Source organism: Sparus aurata, chromosome 22 (assembly GCF_900880675.1).
Source record: "Sparus aurata chromosome 22, fSpaAur1.1, whole genome shotgun sequence".
NCBI lineage: Eukaryota > Metazoa > Chordata > Actinopteri > Spariformes > Sparidae > Sparus > Sparus aurata.
The window spans coordinates 29,336,451-29,353,094 of record NC_044208.1 but is presented as its reverse complement, the minus strand read 5'-3'; the positions used below and the strand labels follow the sequence as shown (position 1 = coordinate 29,353,094).

The 16,644-nt window shown below is 44.1% G+C and overlaps 1 protein-coding gene across 1 annotated transcript in view; it reads right to left on the bottom strand.

Annotated features, from left to right (window-relative positions):
- Positions 1-16,313, bottom strand: part of LOC115573887 (NACHT, LRR and PYD domains-containing protein 12-like) — a 41,538-nt gene extending 25,225 nt beyond the window's left edge. The window contains exons 1-4 of the mRNA XM_030404957.1: positions 16,219-16,313; positions 14,123-14,409; positions 11,371-13,174; positions 1,609-1,785 (exon numbers count right to left, since the gene is read on the bottom strand). Coding sequence (XP_030260817.1) covers positions 1,609-1,785; positions 11,371-13,174; positions 14,123-14,390 — 2,249 coding nt within the window. The 5' untranslated portion in view covers positions 14,391-14,409; positions 16,219-16,313. The remainder of the gene's footprint in view (positions 1-1,608; positions 1,786-11,370; positions 13,175-14,122; positions 14,410-16,218) is intronic.
- Positions 16,314-16,644: the final 331 nt, after the last annotated feature.

Here is a 16,644-nt window from a genome sequence, read left to right as displayed (position 1 = left end):
TGAAATGATTGTGGCCCACTTTGATTTGATTGTGTATTTGAAGGTATTCTCTTGCCTGTAAAGGAAGGAAAAAAGAGTTAACTCAAGAAGAAAAATAGGAATTCCAAAATTGGTGTAACCTAAGGAAAAAAGATTGGTCCAGTTCAACTTAGCTTGACTAAAATAACTTAGGTGAACTAAAGAACAAAAAAAAGAGTGAAGTACCTTTTTATTTACTATATTTACCTCAATATTAAGAACCTGCAGAGTACTCTTTTGTTTGTGTACTGTATTTTATATGTGTGTTTTGCATTCAGTAAATTGCCGGCCTTTTGCATTTAAAGCAACGGTCTCTGGTGTGATTATTTTTGCTCCCCACTCCTTAGAACCTAGAACTAGTCCAGTGGTGCAGTAAATGGGGTGATACCGGTGCTACATGTAGCTTTACAAAAGGAATATGCTACAACTTCTGTAAAACTGAATAAATAAAATATGAAAAAAATTAAATGTGTGTTTCCTGTTTTACAGAGGTAGCGATACAAAACAGACATCTTCTGTTAAAATATGCCAAATATATCCAATGCCAAGTGCAATCTCTTACTGTAACGTACATTTACAGAATATACTTACAACTGGAAGGTTTTTGAAACTATTATGATTTTTGTGGCAAATGAGACTGATTTGCGGGCTTCATCATGGCTTCATCGCGGGGTTTGCAGCTTTTGATGATGTTCACGTCTTGTAATTACGTCAATTCATAACGTTCCCATGGCAACAGGGGAAAATGGCTGCTCTTGTGAGAAGTAAACGCGACATTTTTCAATTTTCTGCAAAGATGTATTTGACTTTTTAGCAACGAAAATATGGGGATTATGAAATCATGCAAGCCCCGCATATTTTGCGTGGATATCGGCAATTTATGCGGCTAAAGTGCGGCGTATTTTAAAAAATGCGGCCTGCGCATATATATGCGGACTTCGGTTTATTATGCATTGAATTATGCGATCGCATAACAGCATTTTCTGGAGGGACTGATTTAAAGGTTTTTTCCCACAGATCACACACTACTACACTACGAACACACACTAAGATTGCGTACAACTTAATCGACCGCCAATCATTAATCAAAACACGCGCGTGGACTGCGAGGGCCCGTTCGTCGCTGCTTGCAGCTTTAATATTTTCATTGTTATTAAAGTTTGTCTTCAGAGTTTCACACATTCAACACGTGCAGTGTGTTGAATCAGAGATTACATTACACTCATGTGTCTTTTGTCCAACGTGACTTAAACATCATCCAACCTCCTTTTTTCAAAGATTCAACACTTTTTTCTCAGAGATTTAAATCTCTCTGTATCTGTGTGTGTTGTACGACAGGCAGTGATATACAATAATGTAGTGTCACCTGTGTGTGTGTGTGTGTGTGTGTGTGTGTGTGTTTGAGTGTGTGTGTGTGTGTGTGATATAAATATATAATTAGGAGTCAAACTGATCAGACTGTCAAACTTTAAACTGAGTTGTTGTGATTTGAGCTCAGACAAACCCAGAAAACAGGTGAACTGAAGGAAACTTAAAACGTCTGTTATGGATTTAAATTTTATAGATCGACACAGAAACACATGAACTGACCTCAGAGTCTCCAGTCGACAGTTTGGACTCTCCAGTCCAGCACAGAGAAGCTTCACTCCTGAATCCTTCAGGTAGATGTTCTGACTCAGGTCCAGCTCTGTCAGATGGGAGGGGTTGGACTTCAGAGCTGAGGCCACGACTTCACAGTGACTCTCTGAGAGTTCACAGTCAAAAAATCTGTGTAGACAGATAATAGAACATTAAAACAATAAAATGTGAGACTTTATTGTGAAAACAGATTCATACATTTTGCATCACAAAGCTCAGATGGTCAGCTGGTCAGCCTGAGCTGGTCAGTCATTGATCACAAAGTTTGTAGTTTGAAACTTGAGCTCCTTCTGTCCACGAGGCCCCAGACTTTCCCTCAGAGGGGCTGAATCAGGGCCCCATTTTATATCAGCCCCCAAAACACACTTGAATAAAGCTGCTTTTAACCCTGATGTGGATGTTTGTATCTTCATGTTTGATTTTGGTTTGTTTTATTCATTTTGTCTTCTTTATATTTAGGTTTCTAGCGAAATGTAAACGTGTCAGATTTGAGTTGATTTTGTCAAAATAGTTGAGATCCATTTACTCCTGTCTAATGTAAATACCAGTATGTACACACACACGGAGACAGTGTCAAGAAAGTTGAGAGTCATACACTCCTGTCAGCCACAAATACAAGAAAGGGACATCATACTTAGTCCTGAAATGATTCTGCAATATATCAAAACTTTGCTTGCTGCATTGTGTTTGCCATAAATTCATTGGAAAGTGTTAAACCATTACATTAAAGGTGTGTTGAAATAGGAAGTGAAGAGGAAAGGGCAACACGGGGTGTCTGTGAAAAAGAGGAAGTGTTACACTCAAGGCTCTGTCTGTCATTCTGTCTCTGATGATCATTTTTGACGTAGTATTAACTTTGCAAAGTTAAAGGAGGTGTAAGGTGTAACCATGATGTATTGAAGTTTAGAGATCTAATGAAAATCAGTAAAGAAACAGTGTTGAGCTGAGGTCATGAGAAAGTGTTAAAGAACTGGGCGGTCAACGTGAGGCCAAAAGGATGTGTCGAAATCTGATCACGCTTTGGGCACGGGCACAGACCGTGACCGAGGCATGTTGGATCATTATGAAATCGTCAGCCGTCATCAAGGGACTATTAGTCATTGAACTGAGAGATGGTGGGAAAATGTCCTAATAAGGACATAAATCCGTGCCACTGTCCAAAGCAAGAGAGAAGCGTTATGAAATCTTAATCAAGGGGTTATCAACCAGTGAATGGAGAGATGCTGAAAACATGTCCTAATAAGGACACAAAACCAAGCCAGTGTCCGAAGCAAGAGTGTATATAACCTGAGGAGCACGGACTAAAGTTCGTTCTTCCAATCGCTCAAGCCTTGAAGAAACACCTGAGACGGAGAATGTGAGCAGCCTAAACATCGCAGAAAGGACTTCAAGAAATCTTCAGCAGAAACAGACCAAGGAATTAAGAGCACAACGGATTAACCATTTTTGCCAACATGCTGTGGATTACGATTTGGATATTGGAGTACTTTTGTTCACGCTGCTGGCGTGAAGTTTGGACTTTGAGGAAGTTACGAGACCTCCGGCTGGGTTGTGATTTGCCTCAAGGACTTGGACTTTCAGCAGGAAGGGAAAGGCAAGCCATGGACAGACCTGACCCTCTCCATCTCACCTAAATTTAAGTATTTCTAACCAGGCCTCAGCTCTTTTAGATTAATTTGTTATTTGAAGTATTGTGATTTATCAATAAGGATTTTTGATAATGATTGATAGTAATTGAAACAAGTATTGCGCTGTATGCTTTGCCCTTGCTAAAATCTATGCAATAAAACCTACATAATATAGTTAAAGTTAAAGTTGTGGACATTGATTTTATGTCTCTTTGACTGGAAGTAAAAGTCAGGTGTTAAGTGTGCATAATATCTTAAAGGTTCTTAAAGGTTACTCTAGCCTACCAAATTGAAACAGGCCTTTAGGGTTTACCAAAAGCCCTTAAAATCAAACCTAGCACCATACCAAGAGCCCAGATCATTTAGAGGAGAGCTGCCGTTAACGGGCGTGGCTGGTGGCTGTATCTGACTCAAGGGCTATTCATGTCAGGTGCCGTACCAGAGGAAGCAGGGTAGACGTTCGGATTCAGGCAGTTAGAAGCTAGGCGAGTCTCCTCGTCACCAGCTTAAACATCCCTATTTAAAATTCCCACTTTTTAGTAACCTTTTATAGGTTATAGGGATCTAACCCTTTATAACGGAGAGCTGGTCGAGTACCTCCTGGACAGGGGTAAAACTCGGTATCTTACAGGTGGCGCCTAACGTGGGGCCGTGCATGCAACGTTAGGCCATGTGTGCACCCTACCAACACGGAAGGAGTTGGAAAAGCAGCAGCTCTGGATTTCGGGGAGCCAAGTTCGCCATGTTCTAAAAGTATGTGGGAAGTACATCGCAGGGCGCCGAGGACAACGGGTGGATGGCTTAACCATGAAGAGCACCATCCCCTGGGGTTCAGTCTGCATGGATGTGGCTGGTCACCGGGGATTGACAGGGAAGAAAGGTGAGAAATACCTCCTGGTGCTAGTAGAGGAGATACTGGATGGTAATACAGTATCTTTGTAGAAAAAAGGGATCCAGGGAGTGGAGCAGCTTGAGCTGATTCCTAGCTAGAAGAAGACCAGGAACCAGAAATGGCCAGCAGAACACAGCACCTGCCACCCTACATCAGACTGGCCACTGTATATGGGGTGGTCACCATGAGAAAGAACTACCTCGGGGCTCTGGACAGGCAGAGCCCTGAAGAAATTGGATTATGCCAAAGAGATTCCTGTCAGAAGAGAAGGAGTTATTGGAGTGTAGAGAAGTAAAGAACTGTTGTGTAGTATGCATGAAGCCTACCACATTAACGGTCCGATGGAAAGGACCAGGTCATGAAAAACCTGCAAGGCCCAACAGGGCCAGAGGAGAGTTCAAAGGTATGGACTACAAGCCTGTAAAAGTCATGAATGCCTAAATCTGTGGATTATGTCGAGTGACAAGTGACATCATCATGAATGTGTTTGGATATGTGTGGCCATCCACATATCCACACTTCTTGCAAGCTGCTTCCTGCAAGAAAGAGGAAGAAGGCATTGCAAGAAAGAAGAAGAAGGTGTTGGCTGATCAAGCTCAGCACATAGTCATCTTGTTTATGATTTATGCTGCCTTCTTCCCCTTCAGAGAGACTGCAGCCGGCTCAGGGGGGACTCCCCCAGTTATGCTAAGATCCCCCTGGCTGACCTCTTTGGCAGAGGCACTCCTGAGGAAATTTCTAGATAGAGACTTGGAAAGTACAGATCTCTACAGGCACGCTTATGCTTTGCACAATATCGATCTATAATCAGACTTTGTGTTGTAACACCTTGCTGGATGGAGCAAGCTGTATCCACCGCGGAGCCAACCCGGAGCAAGCTGCCAGCGCTGAGGGCCTCCTCTTGCCTGCCCCGAAGAAGTCTACTGCCGACTCAGCTACCCAACTGGACTGGGTGAGCTGGTGTTGGGGAGAAGCAACGCTGTCGTGGAGGGACCCTCATCTCCGAGCTCTGGGAGGGCGGCGAAGGAGAGTCAACAGCCATAGCATCTCAACTTGACCAAACGGCGATGGAAACTGACAGCACCAGGCCGAGACCATCTTCAGTGGAGAACACGCCCTGCAGGGACGACTCGGTCACCAACGCCATCAGCAGACTCACCTGTCAACTCAGGAGTTGAGGGAGCTGCTACAGAGCATCAAGTCGGCGGGACGGATACAGCTATATCGTCCCAACTTGACCAAGCTGCGACGGGAAAGACGCCGCCGAGCCAGAGCCGGCTTCAGCGGGTGAGCCCATCATCATCATCGATGCCCTGGGTCTGTCACCAATACCGGCAGCAGGCTCACCGTTCACCTTAGCAGGTGAGGCAGATGGTTGCGTTGTGCTCATGTAGGAAGCACTGGAGACGACAGCAGTGCCTGATCTCAAGAAGGGGGTGTCAAAATAGTTGAGATCCATTTACTCCTGTCTAATGTAAATACCAGTATGTACACACACACGGAGACAGTGTCAAGAAAGTTGAGAGTCATACACTCCTGTCAGCCACAAATACAAGAAAGGGACATTATACTTTGTCCTGAAATGATTCTGCAATATATCAAAACTTTGCTTGCTGCATTGTGTTTGCCATAAATTCATTGGAAAGTGTTAAACCATTACATTAAAGGTGTGTTGAAATAGGAAGTGAAGAGGAAAGGGCAACACGGGATGTCTGTGAAAAAGAGGAAGTGTTACACTCAAGGCTCTGTCTGTCATTCTGTCTCTGATGAGACCTAAGGCAAGATGGCGCCTGTGACTGGCAGTGCCACGGCTCGTCTCCTGCTGTATAGTTTGCTAATGGTCATATTTACAACATATGTGATCATATCAGCCCGTATTTCTAATGGATGTGTCTCAGCCTTACGGATCTATGATCGGGACTCTCTGTTTAGTATCAGAGAGTCTATGGAGGGCCTGTTCTTCACACGGGGCAGGTACAAACAAGCATTTCCTCCTCCCTTTATCATCGACCCCGACTCACCTGAGTATTTGCTGCTTTGTCGGGCACCGGGCAAAGCCCGCAGGAAATCGAGGAAAAGAGGCTCGCGTTCAGGAGTCCAGGTCAAGCGAAGACGCGCTGCAGCACGCCTGGGCTCTGCCATTCTCGGCCATGGAGGACGCGCAAGGTGTCTGCACCGGATTCCTCTCTTCAGTGTGTGTGACAGCACGTCCACGCTGCCGTCTGCTTGGGCCACAACGGAGGTCCTGGAGCCTACACAGCGCTGGAGTGGTGGTCAGCGGCTTTCATCGCCTCCACGCTCTTCCGTGTTTACACCGGTTCTGCCCGCACGGTCCAGCTGGAGGCCAAATGACCGCTGGACATGCCTTCGACCAATCCCGCTGCGCTCTGTGGACACTGCCTCCCTGACGTCATTAACTTTGCATATCGGCCTGTTGAATGCCCGGTCCATTGCAAATAAATCCTTCTCTCTGAACGATCTTTTCACAAGAGAAAAGCTGGATTGATTGTGTCTTTCGGAGACATGGCAGAGAGAGGAAGAGTTTATCCATCTTAATGAACTTTGTCCAGCTGGCTGCTCTGCTGTCGGGAAGCCCCGCCCATGTCGTCGTGGAGGGGGTCTGGCTGTTGTATTCAGGGACAGTTGCACATGCAAAGTGATTCAATCACAGGAATTTACTTCATTTGAGTCCCAGATGGTCATGGTGGGTTCTTCAAGTCCATTCTATTGTGTGTCAGTCTACCGTCCTCCTGGTCCTGCTGCTGTGTTTTTGAAGGATTTTAGTGACTTCTTATCCTCCATAATAAAGTTGGAATCTGTTCTAATTCTTGGAGACTTTAACCTTCATGTTGATGACAGCTCATCTTGCTCCGCAAAGGAACTTTTAACTTTGACCGAAGCTTTTAATTTTGAGCAACATGTTTCTGAGCCCACACACCAAAAAGGCCACACCTTAGACTTAGTTTTTACGCTTGGCCTAGACATTTCAAATGTGTCTGTGCAGGACGTCCATCTGAGTGATCATTGTCTTGTTTTGTTTAATCTGCACTTCAGCCCTGAGCCTAAGCCCTTAGAAGTTAGGTCTCAGAGGCGTGTTATCTCTGCTAATACTGCAGACAGTTTTTCTGCTATGTTTGACCCTCTTTTGTTCATGGATTGCCTCGATGTGGACAATTTCATTCACTGTTTTACCAGTCATTGTGTTGAAATTCTGGATCAGGTGGCACCTGTTAAATCAAACTCGTCAATACAGAAAAAACTGTGCCCTTGGACAAATGAAGATACCCTGAGTCTGAAGAGACTATGTCGAAAGACTGAGCGTCTGTGGAAATCCACTAACCTTGAGGTGCACAGACTTTATCTCAGGGATCTTGTGTCCTCATACAATGAGATGGTGGAAAATGCCAGATCCGACTATATTCGCCAACTGGTAACAGTGAATAAGAAAAACCCCAAAGTGTTGTTTGACACGATCAATTCTCTTGTTTGTCCTGCTGCTCCAATTACCCCTGTCTTTTGTGAAGCTGACAGCAATGCATTGTTGAGATTTTTCACTGACAAAATTAAGATGATCAAGGATCAAATCCCTCCCCTTTTGTGTGGAACCCCTGCTGTCATTGAGCCTGTCTCCAGCTTGTGGTCCTCATTTAAGTCTGTGACTCTGGCTGATATCTCGGCACTGGTGACGAAGATGAAACCCTCCTCTTGCTCATCTGACGTCCTTCCGTGTAGGCTCTTTGTGAAAGTGTTTGATGTAATTGGCCCCTGGGTTACCCAAATGGTTTACCTCTCCCTTTCTACAGGTGTTTTTCCCAATACATTTAAGCATGCCATAGTGGAGCCTTTACTCAAAAAGACAGGCTCAGACCCGACTGACCTCAGTAATTTCAGGCCTATTTCAAAGCTCCCACTCTTGTCCAAGATCTTAGAGAAGGTGGTCTCTGAACAGCTGTCATTATTCCTGGATCAGAATAACATCCATGAGAAGTTTCAGTCTGGTTTCCGCAAACATCACTCTACGGAGACAGCCTTACTGAAAGTGTCCAGTGACATTATGATGTCTGCTGATTCGGGAAAGTGCACTGTTCTAGTTCTCTTAGATGTCCTCAGCATTTGACACAGTCGACCACCAGATCCTGCTGAGAAGACTGAGGGATGAAGTAGGACTGTCAGGGTCAGTTTTACATTGGTTCTCGTCATACCTATCTGGGCGTAGCTTTAGTGTCACAGCTAATCAAATAAGGTCTGAGTCAGCGGATCTGTTGTGTGGAGTCCCTCAAGGTTCTGTTTTGGGTCCTGTATTATTTTTGTTATATTTGATCCCCTTGGGAAAAATCATCCAGAGATTTTCTGATGTTTCGTACCACATATTTGCTGATGATATCCAGCTTTACTGCTCTTTTAAGCCAACTGAGCTCAAGAGGCTAAATTCCTTAGCTCATTGCTTGATGGAGATTAAACAATGGCTAGGTGATAACACCTTGCAGCTAAATGTGGACAAAACAGAAACACTGGTTATTGCCCCTGATGACTCAATTCCAGGGTTGAGCCAGTACTTGGGTGACTTAGGCCAGTCTGTTGAACAGAGCCTAAGAAACCTGGGTGTTGTATTGGACAAAGACATGTCATTAGTGCAACACTGCAAACAACTGACTAAAAACTGTTTTTTTCAACTGAGGAAAATCTCTAAACTAAGGAAAATGGTGTCACAAAATGATTTAGAGCTGATCGTTCATGCATTTGTGTCTTCGCGTTTAGACTATTGTAATAGTTTGTTTTCATGTCTGAACAAGAAGGAGCTGTCTCGCCTGCAGTTAGTGCAAAACTCTGCAGCGAGAATTCTGACCCGCTCTAATAGGAGGACACACATATCCCCTATTCTTAAAGCTCTTCATTGGCTGCCAGTTTCCTCGAGGATCAATTTTAAAATTCTGGTTTTGACTTTCAGAGCTATACATGGTCAGGCTCCACCCCACATCAGTGATCTGATCCAGCCTTACACCCCAGCTCGGGCTCTGAGGTCTGTGGATCAGAATCTGCTGATGGTTCCCCGCACTCGTTTCCGGACCAGAGGAGACAGATCCTTCCAGGCTGTTGCTCCCAGGCTTTGGAACGATCTTCCAAGTCTGCTGACTTCAAAAGGCAACTTAAGACTTATTTATTTGTGCAGGCATTTGCTTAATTGTCTTGGGGCTGCTATGATTGCCACTGAGTTGTCTTGGCTTTTTAAGTTTTAAATGTGTATGTACTTTTTTTTTTAACTGTGTATTGTTTTTGTTGTTAAAGCGCTTTGTGACCCTGGTCTGTGAAAGGCGCTGTACAAATAAAGCTTACTTACTTACTTACTTACATTTTTGACGTAGTATTAACTTTGCAAAGTTAAAGGAGGTGTCAGGTGTAACCATGATGTATTGAAGTTTAGAGATCTAATGAAAATCAGTAAAGAAACAGTGTTGAGCTGAGGTCATGAGAAAGTGTTAAAGAACTGGTCAGGTCAACGTGAGGCCAAAAGGATGTGTCGAAATCTGATCGCGCTTTGGGCACGGGCACAGACCGTGACCGAGGCATGTTGGATCATTATGAAATCGTCAGCCGTCATCAAGGGACTATTAGTCATTGAACGGAGAGATGGTGGGAAAATGTCCTAATAAGGACATAAATCCGTGCCACTGTCCAAAGCAAGAGAGAAGCGTTATGAAATCTTAATCAAGGGGTTATCAACCAGTGAATGGAGAGATGCTGAAAACATGTCCTAATAAGGACACAAAACCAAGCCAGTGTCCGAAGCAAGAGTGTATATAACCTGAGGAGCACGGACTAAAGTTCGTTCTTCCAATCACTCAAGCCTTGAAGAAACACCTGAGACGGAGAATGTGAGCAGCCTAAACATCGCAGAAAGGACTTCAAGAAATCTTCAGCAGAAACAGACCAAGGAATTAAGAGCACAACGGATTAACCATTTTTGCCAACATGCTGTGGATTACGATTTGGATATTGGAGTACTTTTGTTCACGCTGCTGGCGTGAAGTTTGGACTTTGAGGAAGTTACGAGACCTTGGCCAGGGTTGTGATTTGCCTCAAGGACTTGGATTTTCAGCAGGAAGGGAAAGGCAAGCCATGGAAAGACCTGATCCTCTCCATCTCACCTAAATTTAAGTATTTCTAACCAGGCCTCAGCTCTTCTAGGTTAATTTGTTATTTGAAGTAATGTGATTTATCAATAAGGATTTTTGATAATGATTGATAGTAATTGAAACAAGTATTGCACTGTATGCTTTGCCCTTGCTAAAATCTATGCAATAAAACCTACATAATATAGTTAAAGTTAAAGTTGTGGACATTGATTTTATGTCTCTTTGAGTGGAAGTAAAAGTCAGGTGTTAAGTGTGCATAATATCTTAAAGGTTCTTAAAGGTTACTCTAGCCTACCAAATTGAAACAGGCCCTTAGGGTTTACCAAAAGCCCTTAAAATCAAACCTAGCACCATACCAAGAGCCCAGATCATTTAGAGGAGAGCTGCCATTAACGGGCGTGGCTGGTGGCTGTATCTGACTCAAGGGCTATTCATGTCAGGTGCCGTACCAGAGGAAGCAGGGTAGACGTTCGGATTCAGGCAGTTAGAAGCTAGGCGAGTCTCCTCGTCACCAGCTTAAACATCCCTATTTAAAATTCCCACTTTTTAGTAACCTTTTATAGGTTATAGGGATCTAACCCTTTATAACGGAGAGCTGGTCGAGTACCTCCTGGACAGGGGTAGAGCTCGGGATCTTACAATTTATATTCATGAAGCTTTATGTAAATTCACTGCAGGTTGTAACTGCACTCGTATGTGTTTACCTCAGTTATGTGTTTGTGTGCATTTTGTTATTTGATGCTTTTTTTTCCGTCACTTCTACTGCATCAATAGTATAATTAGTACTAAAGACTGAGTTATTATAATTTGATGGGTAATAATGTGTCTCAGGTGGAGTTCACCTGGCTGAAGTAAATGTTATGGAAAGTAGACGACTACATGTCATTTAATCTCTGAGCTTGGTGATGAGAATTGATCCAATAAGCAGGTTTCATACTTGTTCAGGAAAACATGTATCGTGTTGAGGTTTTATATAATGCATGTGTGTAAAGTGTTTGTCTTTAACACTGAAGGCTTCAGCTTTACCAGGATCTTTAATGTTAATCACATCTGGACTTACCGAGCCTTTCTACAGTTCCTCACAGCTGGAATCAGTCTCCGTTTTCCCTGTTTTGATGTCTTGTATTTATCTGTGTCCAACTCATCCAGAACCTCCTCTGACATCTGCAGCATGTAGGCCAGAGCTGAGCAGTGGATCTCAGAGAGATACTTCTCTGATCTGTTCTCTGACTTCAGGAACTCTTGGATCTCCTGATGGACTGAGTGATCGTTCATCTCCGTCAGACAGTGGAAGATGTTGATGCTTCTGTCAGGAGAGATCTCATAACTGTTCATCTCCTTCAGGTTGTTGATGGCTCTCTGGATGATTTCTGGCCTGTTGTCTGTCTGACCCAGCAGGCCTGCTAAGAGTCTCTGGTTGGACTCCAGAGAGAGGCCATGAAGAAAGCGAACAAACAGGTCCAGGTGACCATTTTTACTGACCAGGGATTTCTGCATGGCTCTCCTCAGGAACTCATCCAGGGATGAGGGACTCCATCCTCCGAGGAAGTTCTTCACCACCTCTGTGTTCCTGTTGGTGTAACAGTGGAACATGTAGACTGCAGCCAGAAACTCCTGAACGCTCAGATGAACAAAGCAGTAGACTGTTTTCTGGAAGATCACACTCTCTCTTCTGAAGATCTCTGTACAAACTCCTGAGTACACCGAGGCCTCTGTGACATTAAGACCACAGCGCTCCAGGTCTTCTTGGTAGAACATGATGTTTCCTGTCTTTAGATGTTCAAACGCCAGCCTCCCCAGCTTCAGAAGAACTTCCCTGTCAGCCTCCATCAGCTCCTGTGGACTCGTCTCACGTCCCTCATCGTACTTCTGCTTCTTCCTCTTTGTCTGAACCAGCAGGAAGTGTGAGTACATGTCAGTCAGGGTCTTGGGCAGCTCTCCTCTCTGGTCTGTAGTCAACATGTGGTCCAGAACTGTAGCAGTGATCCAGCAGAAGACTGGGATCAGACACATGATGTGGAGGCTCCTGGAGGTCTTGATGTGTGAGATGATTCTGCTGGACAGATCTTCATCACTGAACCTCCTCCTGAAGTACTCCTCCTTCTGGACGTCAGTGAAGCCTCGTACTTCTGTTACCCTGTCCACACATGAAGGAGGGATCTGATTGGCTGCTGCAGGTCTGGAAGTGATCCAGACGAGAGCCGAGGGAAGCAGCTTCCCCTGGATGAGGTTTGTCAGCAGCACGCTGACTGATGACTTCTGTGTGACATCAGACACGACCTCATGGTTGTTGAAATCCAGTGAAAGTCTGCTTTCATCCAGGCCGTCAAAGATGAAGAGAAGTTTACAGACAGCGAGCTTCTCTGCTGTCACCTTCTGTAATGTTGGATGGAAAACATGGAGCAGCCTGAGAAGACTGTACTGCTCATCTCTGATCAGGTTCAGCTCCCTGAACGACAGCAGAACCAGCAGACTGACATCTTGGTTTTCGGAGCCCTCTGCCCAGTCCAGAGTGAACTTCAGCACCGAGAAGGTTTTTCCAACTCCAGCGACGCCGTTGGTCAGAACGACTCTGATGCGTCTCTGTTGGTCAGGTGAGGCTTTAAAGATGTCGCAGCACCTGATTGGAGTGTCATGGAGGGTCTCCATCTTGGAAGCTGTCTCAAGCTGCCTCATCTCATGTTGGGTATTAACCTCTTCACTCTGTCCCTCTGTGATGTAGAGCTCAGTGTAGATCCTGCTGAGGAGGGTTCCACTTCCTGTTTCATCACTTCCTGTTTCATCACTTCCTTCAGTCACACATTCACATCTCCTCCTCAGACTGATCTTATGCTCATCTAAAACCTCCTGCAGACCAACATTCACTGAAAGAAGAGAAAAAAGTGGGATACAAAAAATACAATTCGACAATCAGCAGTCTATGGTCTTTTCATTACAAATTAAAAACCATCAGTATAAGAATATTTTTGTTGTTTCCTTTTTCTGTCTTTCCACCTGAACGTGGTGGAGAGGTTTGTGTGTCCCTGTGATCCTTGGAGCTCTGTTGTCGGGGGCATTAACCCCTGGCAGGGTCTCACAAAGCTAATGAGCCCCAGAGGAGGGGCCAGACTGAGAGGGATTCAAAGAACCTCTATGAATCAGACACAAAGGTGCTGCAGCACCTGAACCAGGAAAGAGAAATCAGGGCACCTTTCTGGAGCTAAACCTGGGAGTAGAGGTCTCTGGTGAATATCTGGTGGCTGGTCTTTGACTACATGGAGACGCCACCCTGTGGGCTGACTACCAGCAGGGACAGGCGTTGGGGTCGGGTGTGTGCCAGTTTCATGCAAAAGAAGGAAGGTGAACTGATTCCTGGCATCAGACTGGTCCTCAGGACAGGGAATGTCTCCTCTCATGGGGGAGGGAACAGGTGCTGGTGCTGGAGGTGGGGCAGTACCAACTAGATTTAGTTGGGCTCACCTCGATGCACAGCACTGTTTCTTGTGCTGAACTGCTTTGGCTACATTTTATTTTTCATTTTATTTTCTGTCGCTGCTGTGACAAACAAATTTACCTATCTGTGGGACATTAAAGGATTTCTGATTCTGATTCTGATTTTTTTGAAACTGAGCAGCTAATTAGCTTCTGCTGTAGCCTGAAATAGATGTTAGCAGTGCACTTTTCCTCACTGGATGTTTGTTTGGTCTCTTGTTCAATCTATACAGAGAACAAACTGCTTTCTGATTGGTTAATGTGAGACATAATAAATGTATTAAAACAACAAGTAGTGTGTTCAGACATGAAGACATCAGCAGACAGATATATAGTCTTACTTTGTACAGTGCTGCTCAGACTGGCTGTCTGCAGTCCAGCTCTTGTTCTGGATCTTTCTCCACACTGGGGACAGGAGGAGTGTCCTGGTGAAGCAGACTGGTCCCAGTATGATGTGTTGCACTGTCTGCAGAACCAGTGTCCACAGTCTGATGGTCCAGGTTCAGTACTGGACTCTGGAGGATCTTTGGACTGGTCACTGTTCATAGACAGACAGCTGGATACTGGAGACTCTGCTCTGTCCTCCTCCTCCTTCACACAATCACTCATCTTCTGCTCTGAAGTCAGTCTGAGAAGTTAAACATTAACAAGAATCAGGAAACAAGTTTGTTCAAGAGTCACACAAGACGGAGAGAGCGGGAAGTAACACACACTCTCTCTCCCCTTCACACACACATTATACAGTATAATAAAAGCAGCCAGAAGTCCACCTGCTCAGGTTTCTTCACACCTGTGCTTGTTTTCTTGGGTTACTGGAGGTTTAAAGAGTATTATTCAGCCAATCAGGACTTTGTGTCCACAGATGAATCAAACTGTTGACTTCACTCCAACATTTCTTTCCTCCACAGTCCACAGGGAGAAAACTGACTCACAGTTAGTAAAGTCACAGTGTCTGAGTTCCTGAATGGTAAAGGCATCGAGGTGAATTTCGGCAACGTGGAAGTATGTTACCTCTTACCTCGAAGGAAAGAGTCAGCAACTCGAGCTGTCATCCTGAAATTCATCAACAGAAAATACAAGACTGCACTGCTGAAGCAGGGCAAGAAGCTCAAAGGCTCGAATGTCTACATCAATGAGAATCTCACCAGAAAGAATGCAGACATCGCCAGAACAGCTCGCCAACTGAAAAAGATAAGATACAACACACCTGGACGGCTAACTGCAGAATCTACATCAAAACAAATGGAGCATCAGCTGAAGAAGTCAAAATAATCCAGATCAGGAGCAAGGATGAGTTGGAGAAATACAATCACTAAGGTATGGCTCACGAACACTCCATAACTACAGCACAGCAAAGTTCAACGGTTCTTACACGGACTGAAAGTATGATGGGAATATCTGAAAGGATTGCTGAGCTAGGAAGTGTGGACTTCATTACAAATCAACATGTGAATCATACCTTATCTGACCCGAACGAAGGAATTGACCCGGATAATCACTTCTGTTTCAACATGACTGGGAATTGCAAGTATTATACTGAAGTTCAATACAGAGACAGCGCTGAGATGGACGGGAAACTGTCTCTAATTCACTTTAACAGCAGGAGTCTATATACCAACTTCGGCCACATCAAGGAATACCTAAATCACTTCAAAACCCCTTTCACCATCATTGCAGTGTCGGAAACATGGATTAATGAAGACAAAGGCACAGATTTTTTCCTGGATGGATATAATCTTGTAAAAAGTATGTACATTCAATCGTTGATCAGTACAGATCAATACAGGAGGGTTGATAAAGGTCAGAGGCACGAATCAACAGACACTGTGCAGACACTGTGTTGAGGCGGCATGTGAGCATAACAAATACCATTTGTACCCAAACAATAAGTTGAACCTGAGAAAATTGTATGGTCCAAGGCCAATGCCAGTTGTACATAGCAGGATATTGTTATAATGTGTATCAACAATGTGAGATAACTTGGGTACGAACACTGTGACACTACTGTGAGTTATCAGAAGTTCTTCTGAGCTGTGAAGAACTCAACTAGCCCTGTAAATCGGCACACAACAGTAGACACACATGTAATCTGTATGTACTGTCTAGAGCTTGAATTCAGCTCTGTATGCTACTGCTGTAATATGTTTTGTCAAAGGTCATAACAAAAGAAGTTGAAAAAAAAAAAAAAAAAAAAAAAGAGAAAAGAAAATGTAAAATGCAAATGACAAGAAAAGATCAGGATGAAGATTTTATCCTGTGGGTAATGGGGGCGGGACTTGATAAGCTTTGGCTTCTCCCGCTTTTCCCTTTCGGCCATGTGTATTGTATTATTTGAACAATGATGAAATGTGATGTTTATGAATTGACATGCCCGAAATAAACAACATAAATAAATAAATAAATAAATAAATAATCACAATGTGTTTTTAACACTCACCCTGCCTCAGACTGCAGCTGTTCTCCTTCTGCTCCGTCCTCTGAAAATAGAGTCTGACTGAACACTTCCACTTCCAGGGTTCCTCCCTGTGTCTGTGTGTGTGTGTGTGTGTGTGTCTGTGTGTGTGTTTTATGACGTCCTTGGCTCCTCCCTGTTCTCATGCTCTTCTTCGTGTTATGGTTGTGGGTTGCAACCACGACTTTTAAGGTTCATACCGCCACCTACTGTACCGGAGTACGTAGCATAGAGATGGATGAAAATACTTTACATCATGGAGTAAATAAAGTAAATAAAATGAACACACAAACAAAAGATTCCCTAAATTCTATGAAATATCTCTTTCTGTTATCATGTTACACTCCCCTCTCCTCTGAAGTGCAGGTTCATCAAGGACTTCATGTTAAAACCAGGAACAGTTTTGGAGGT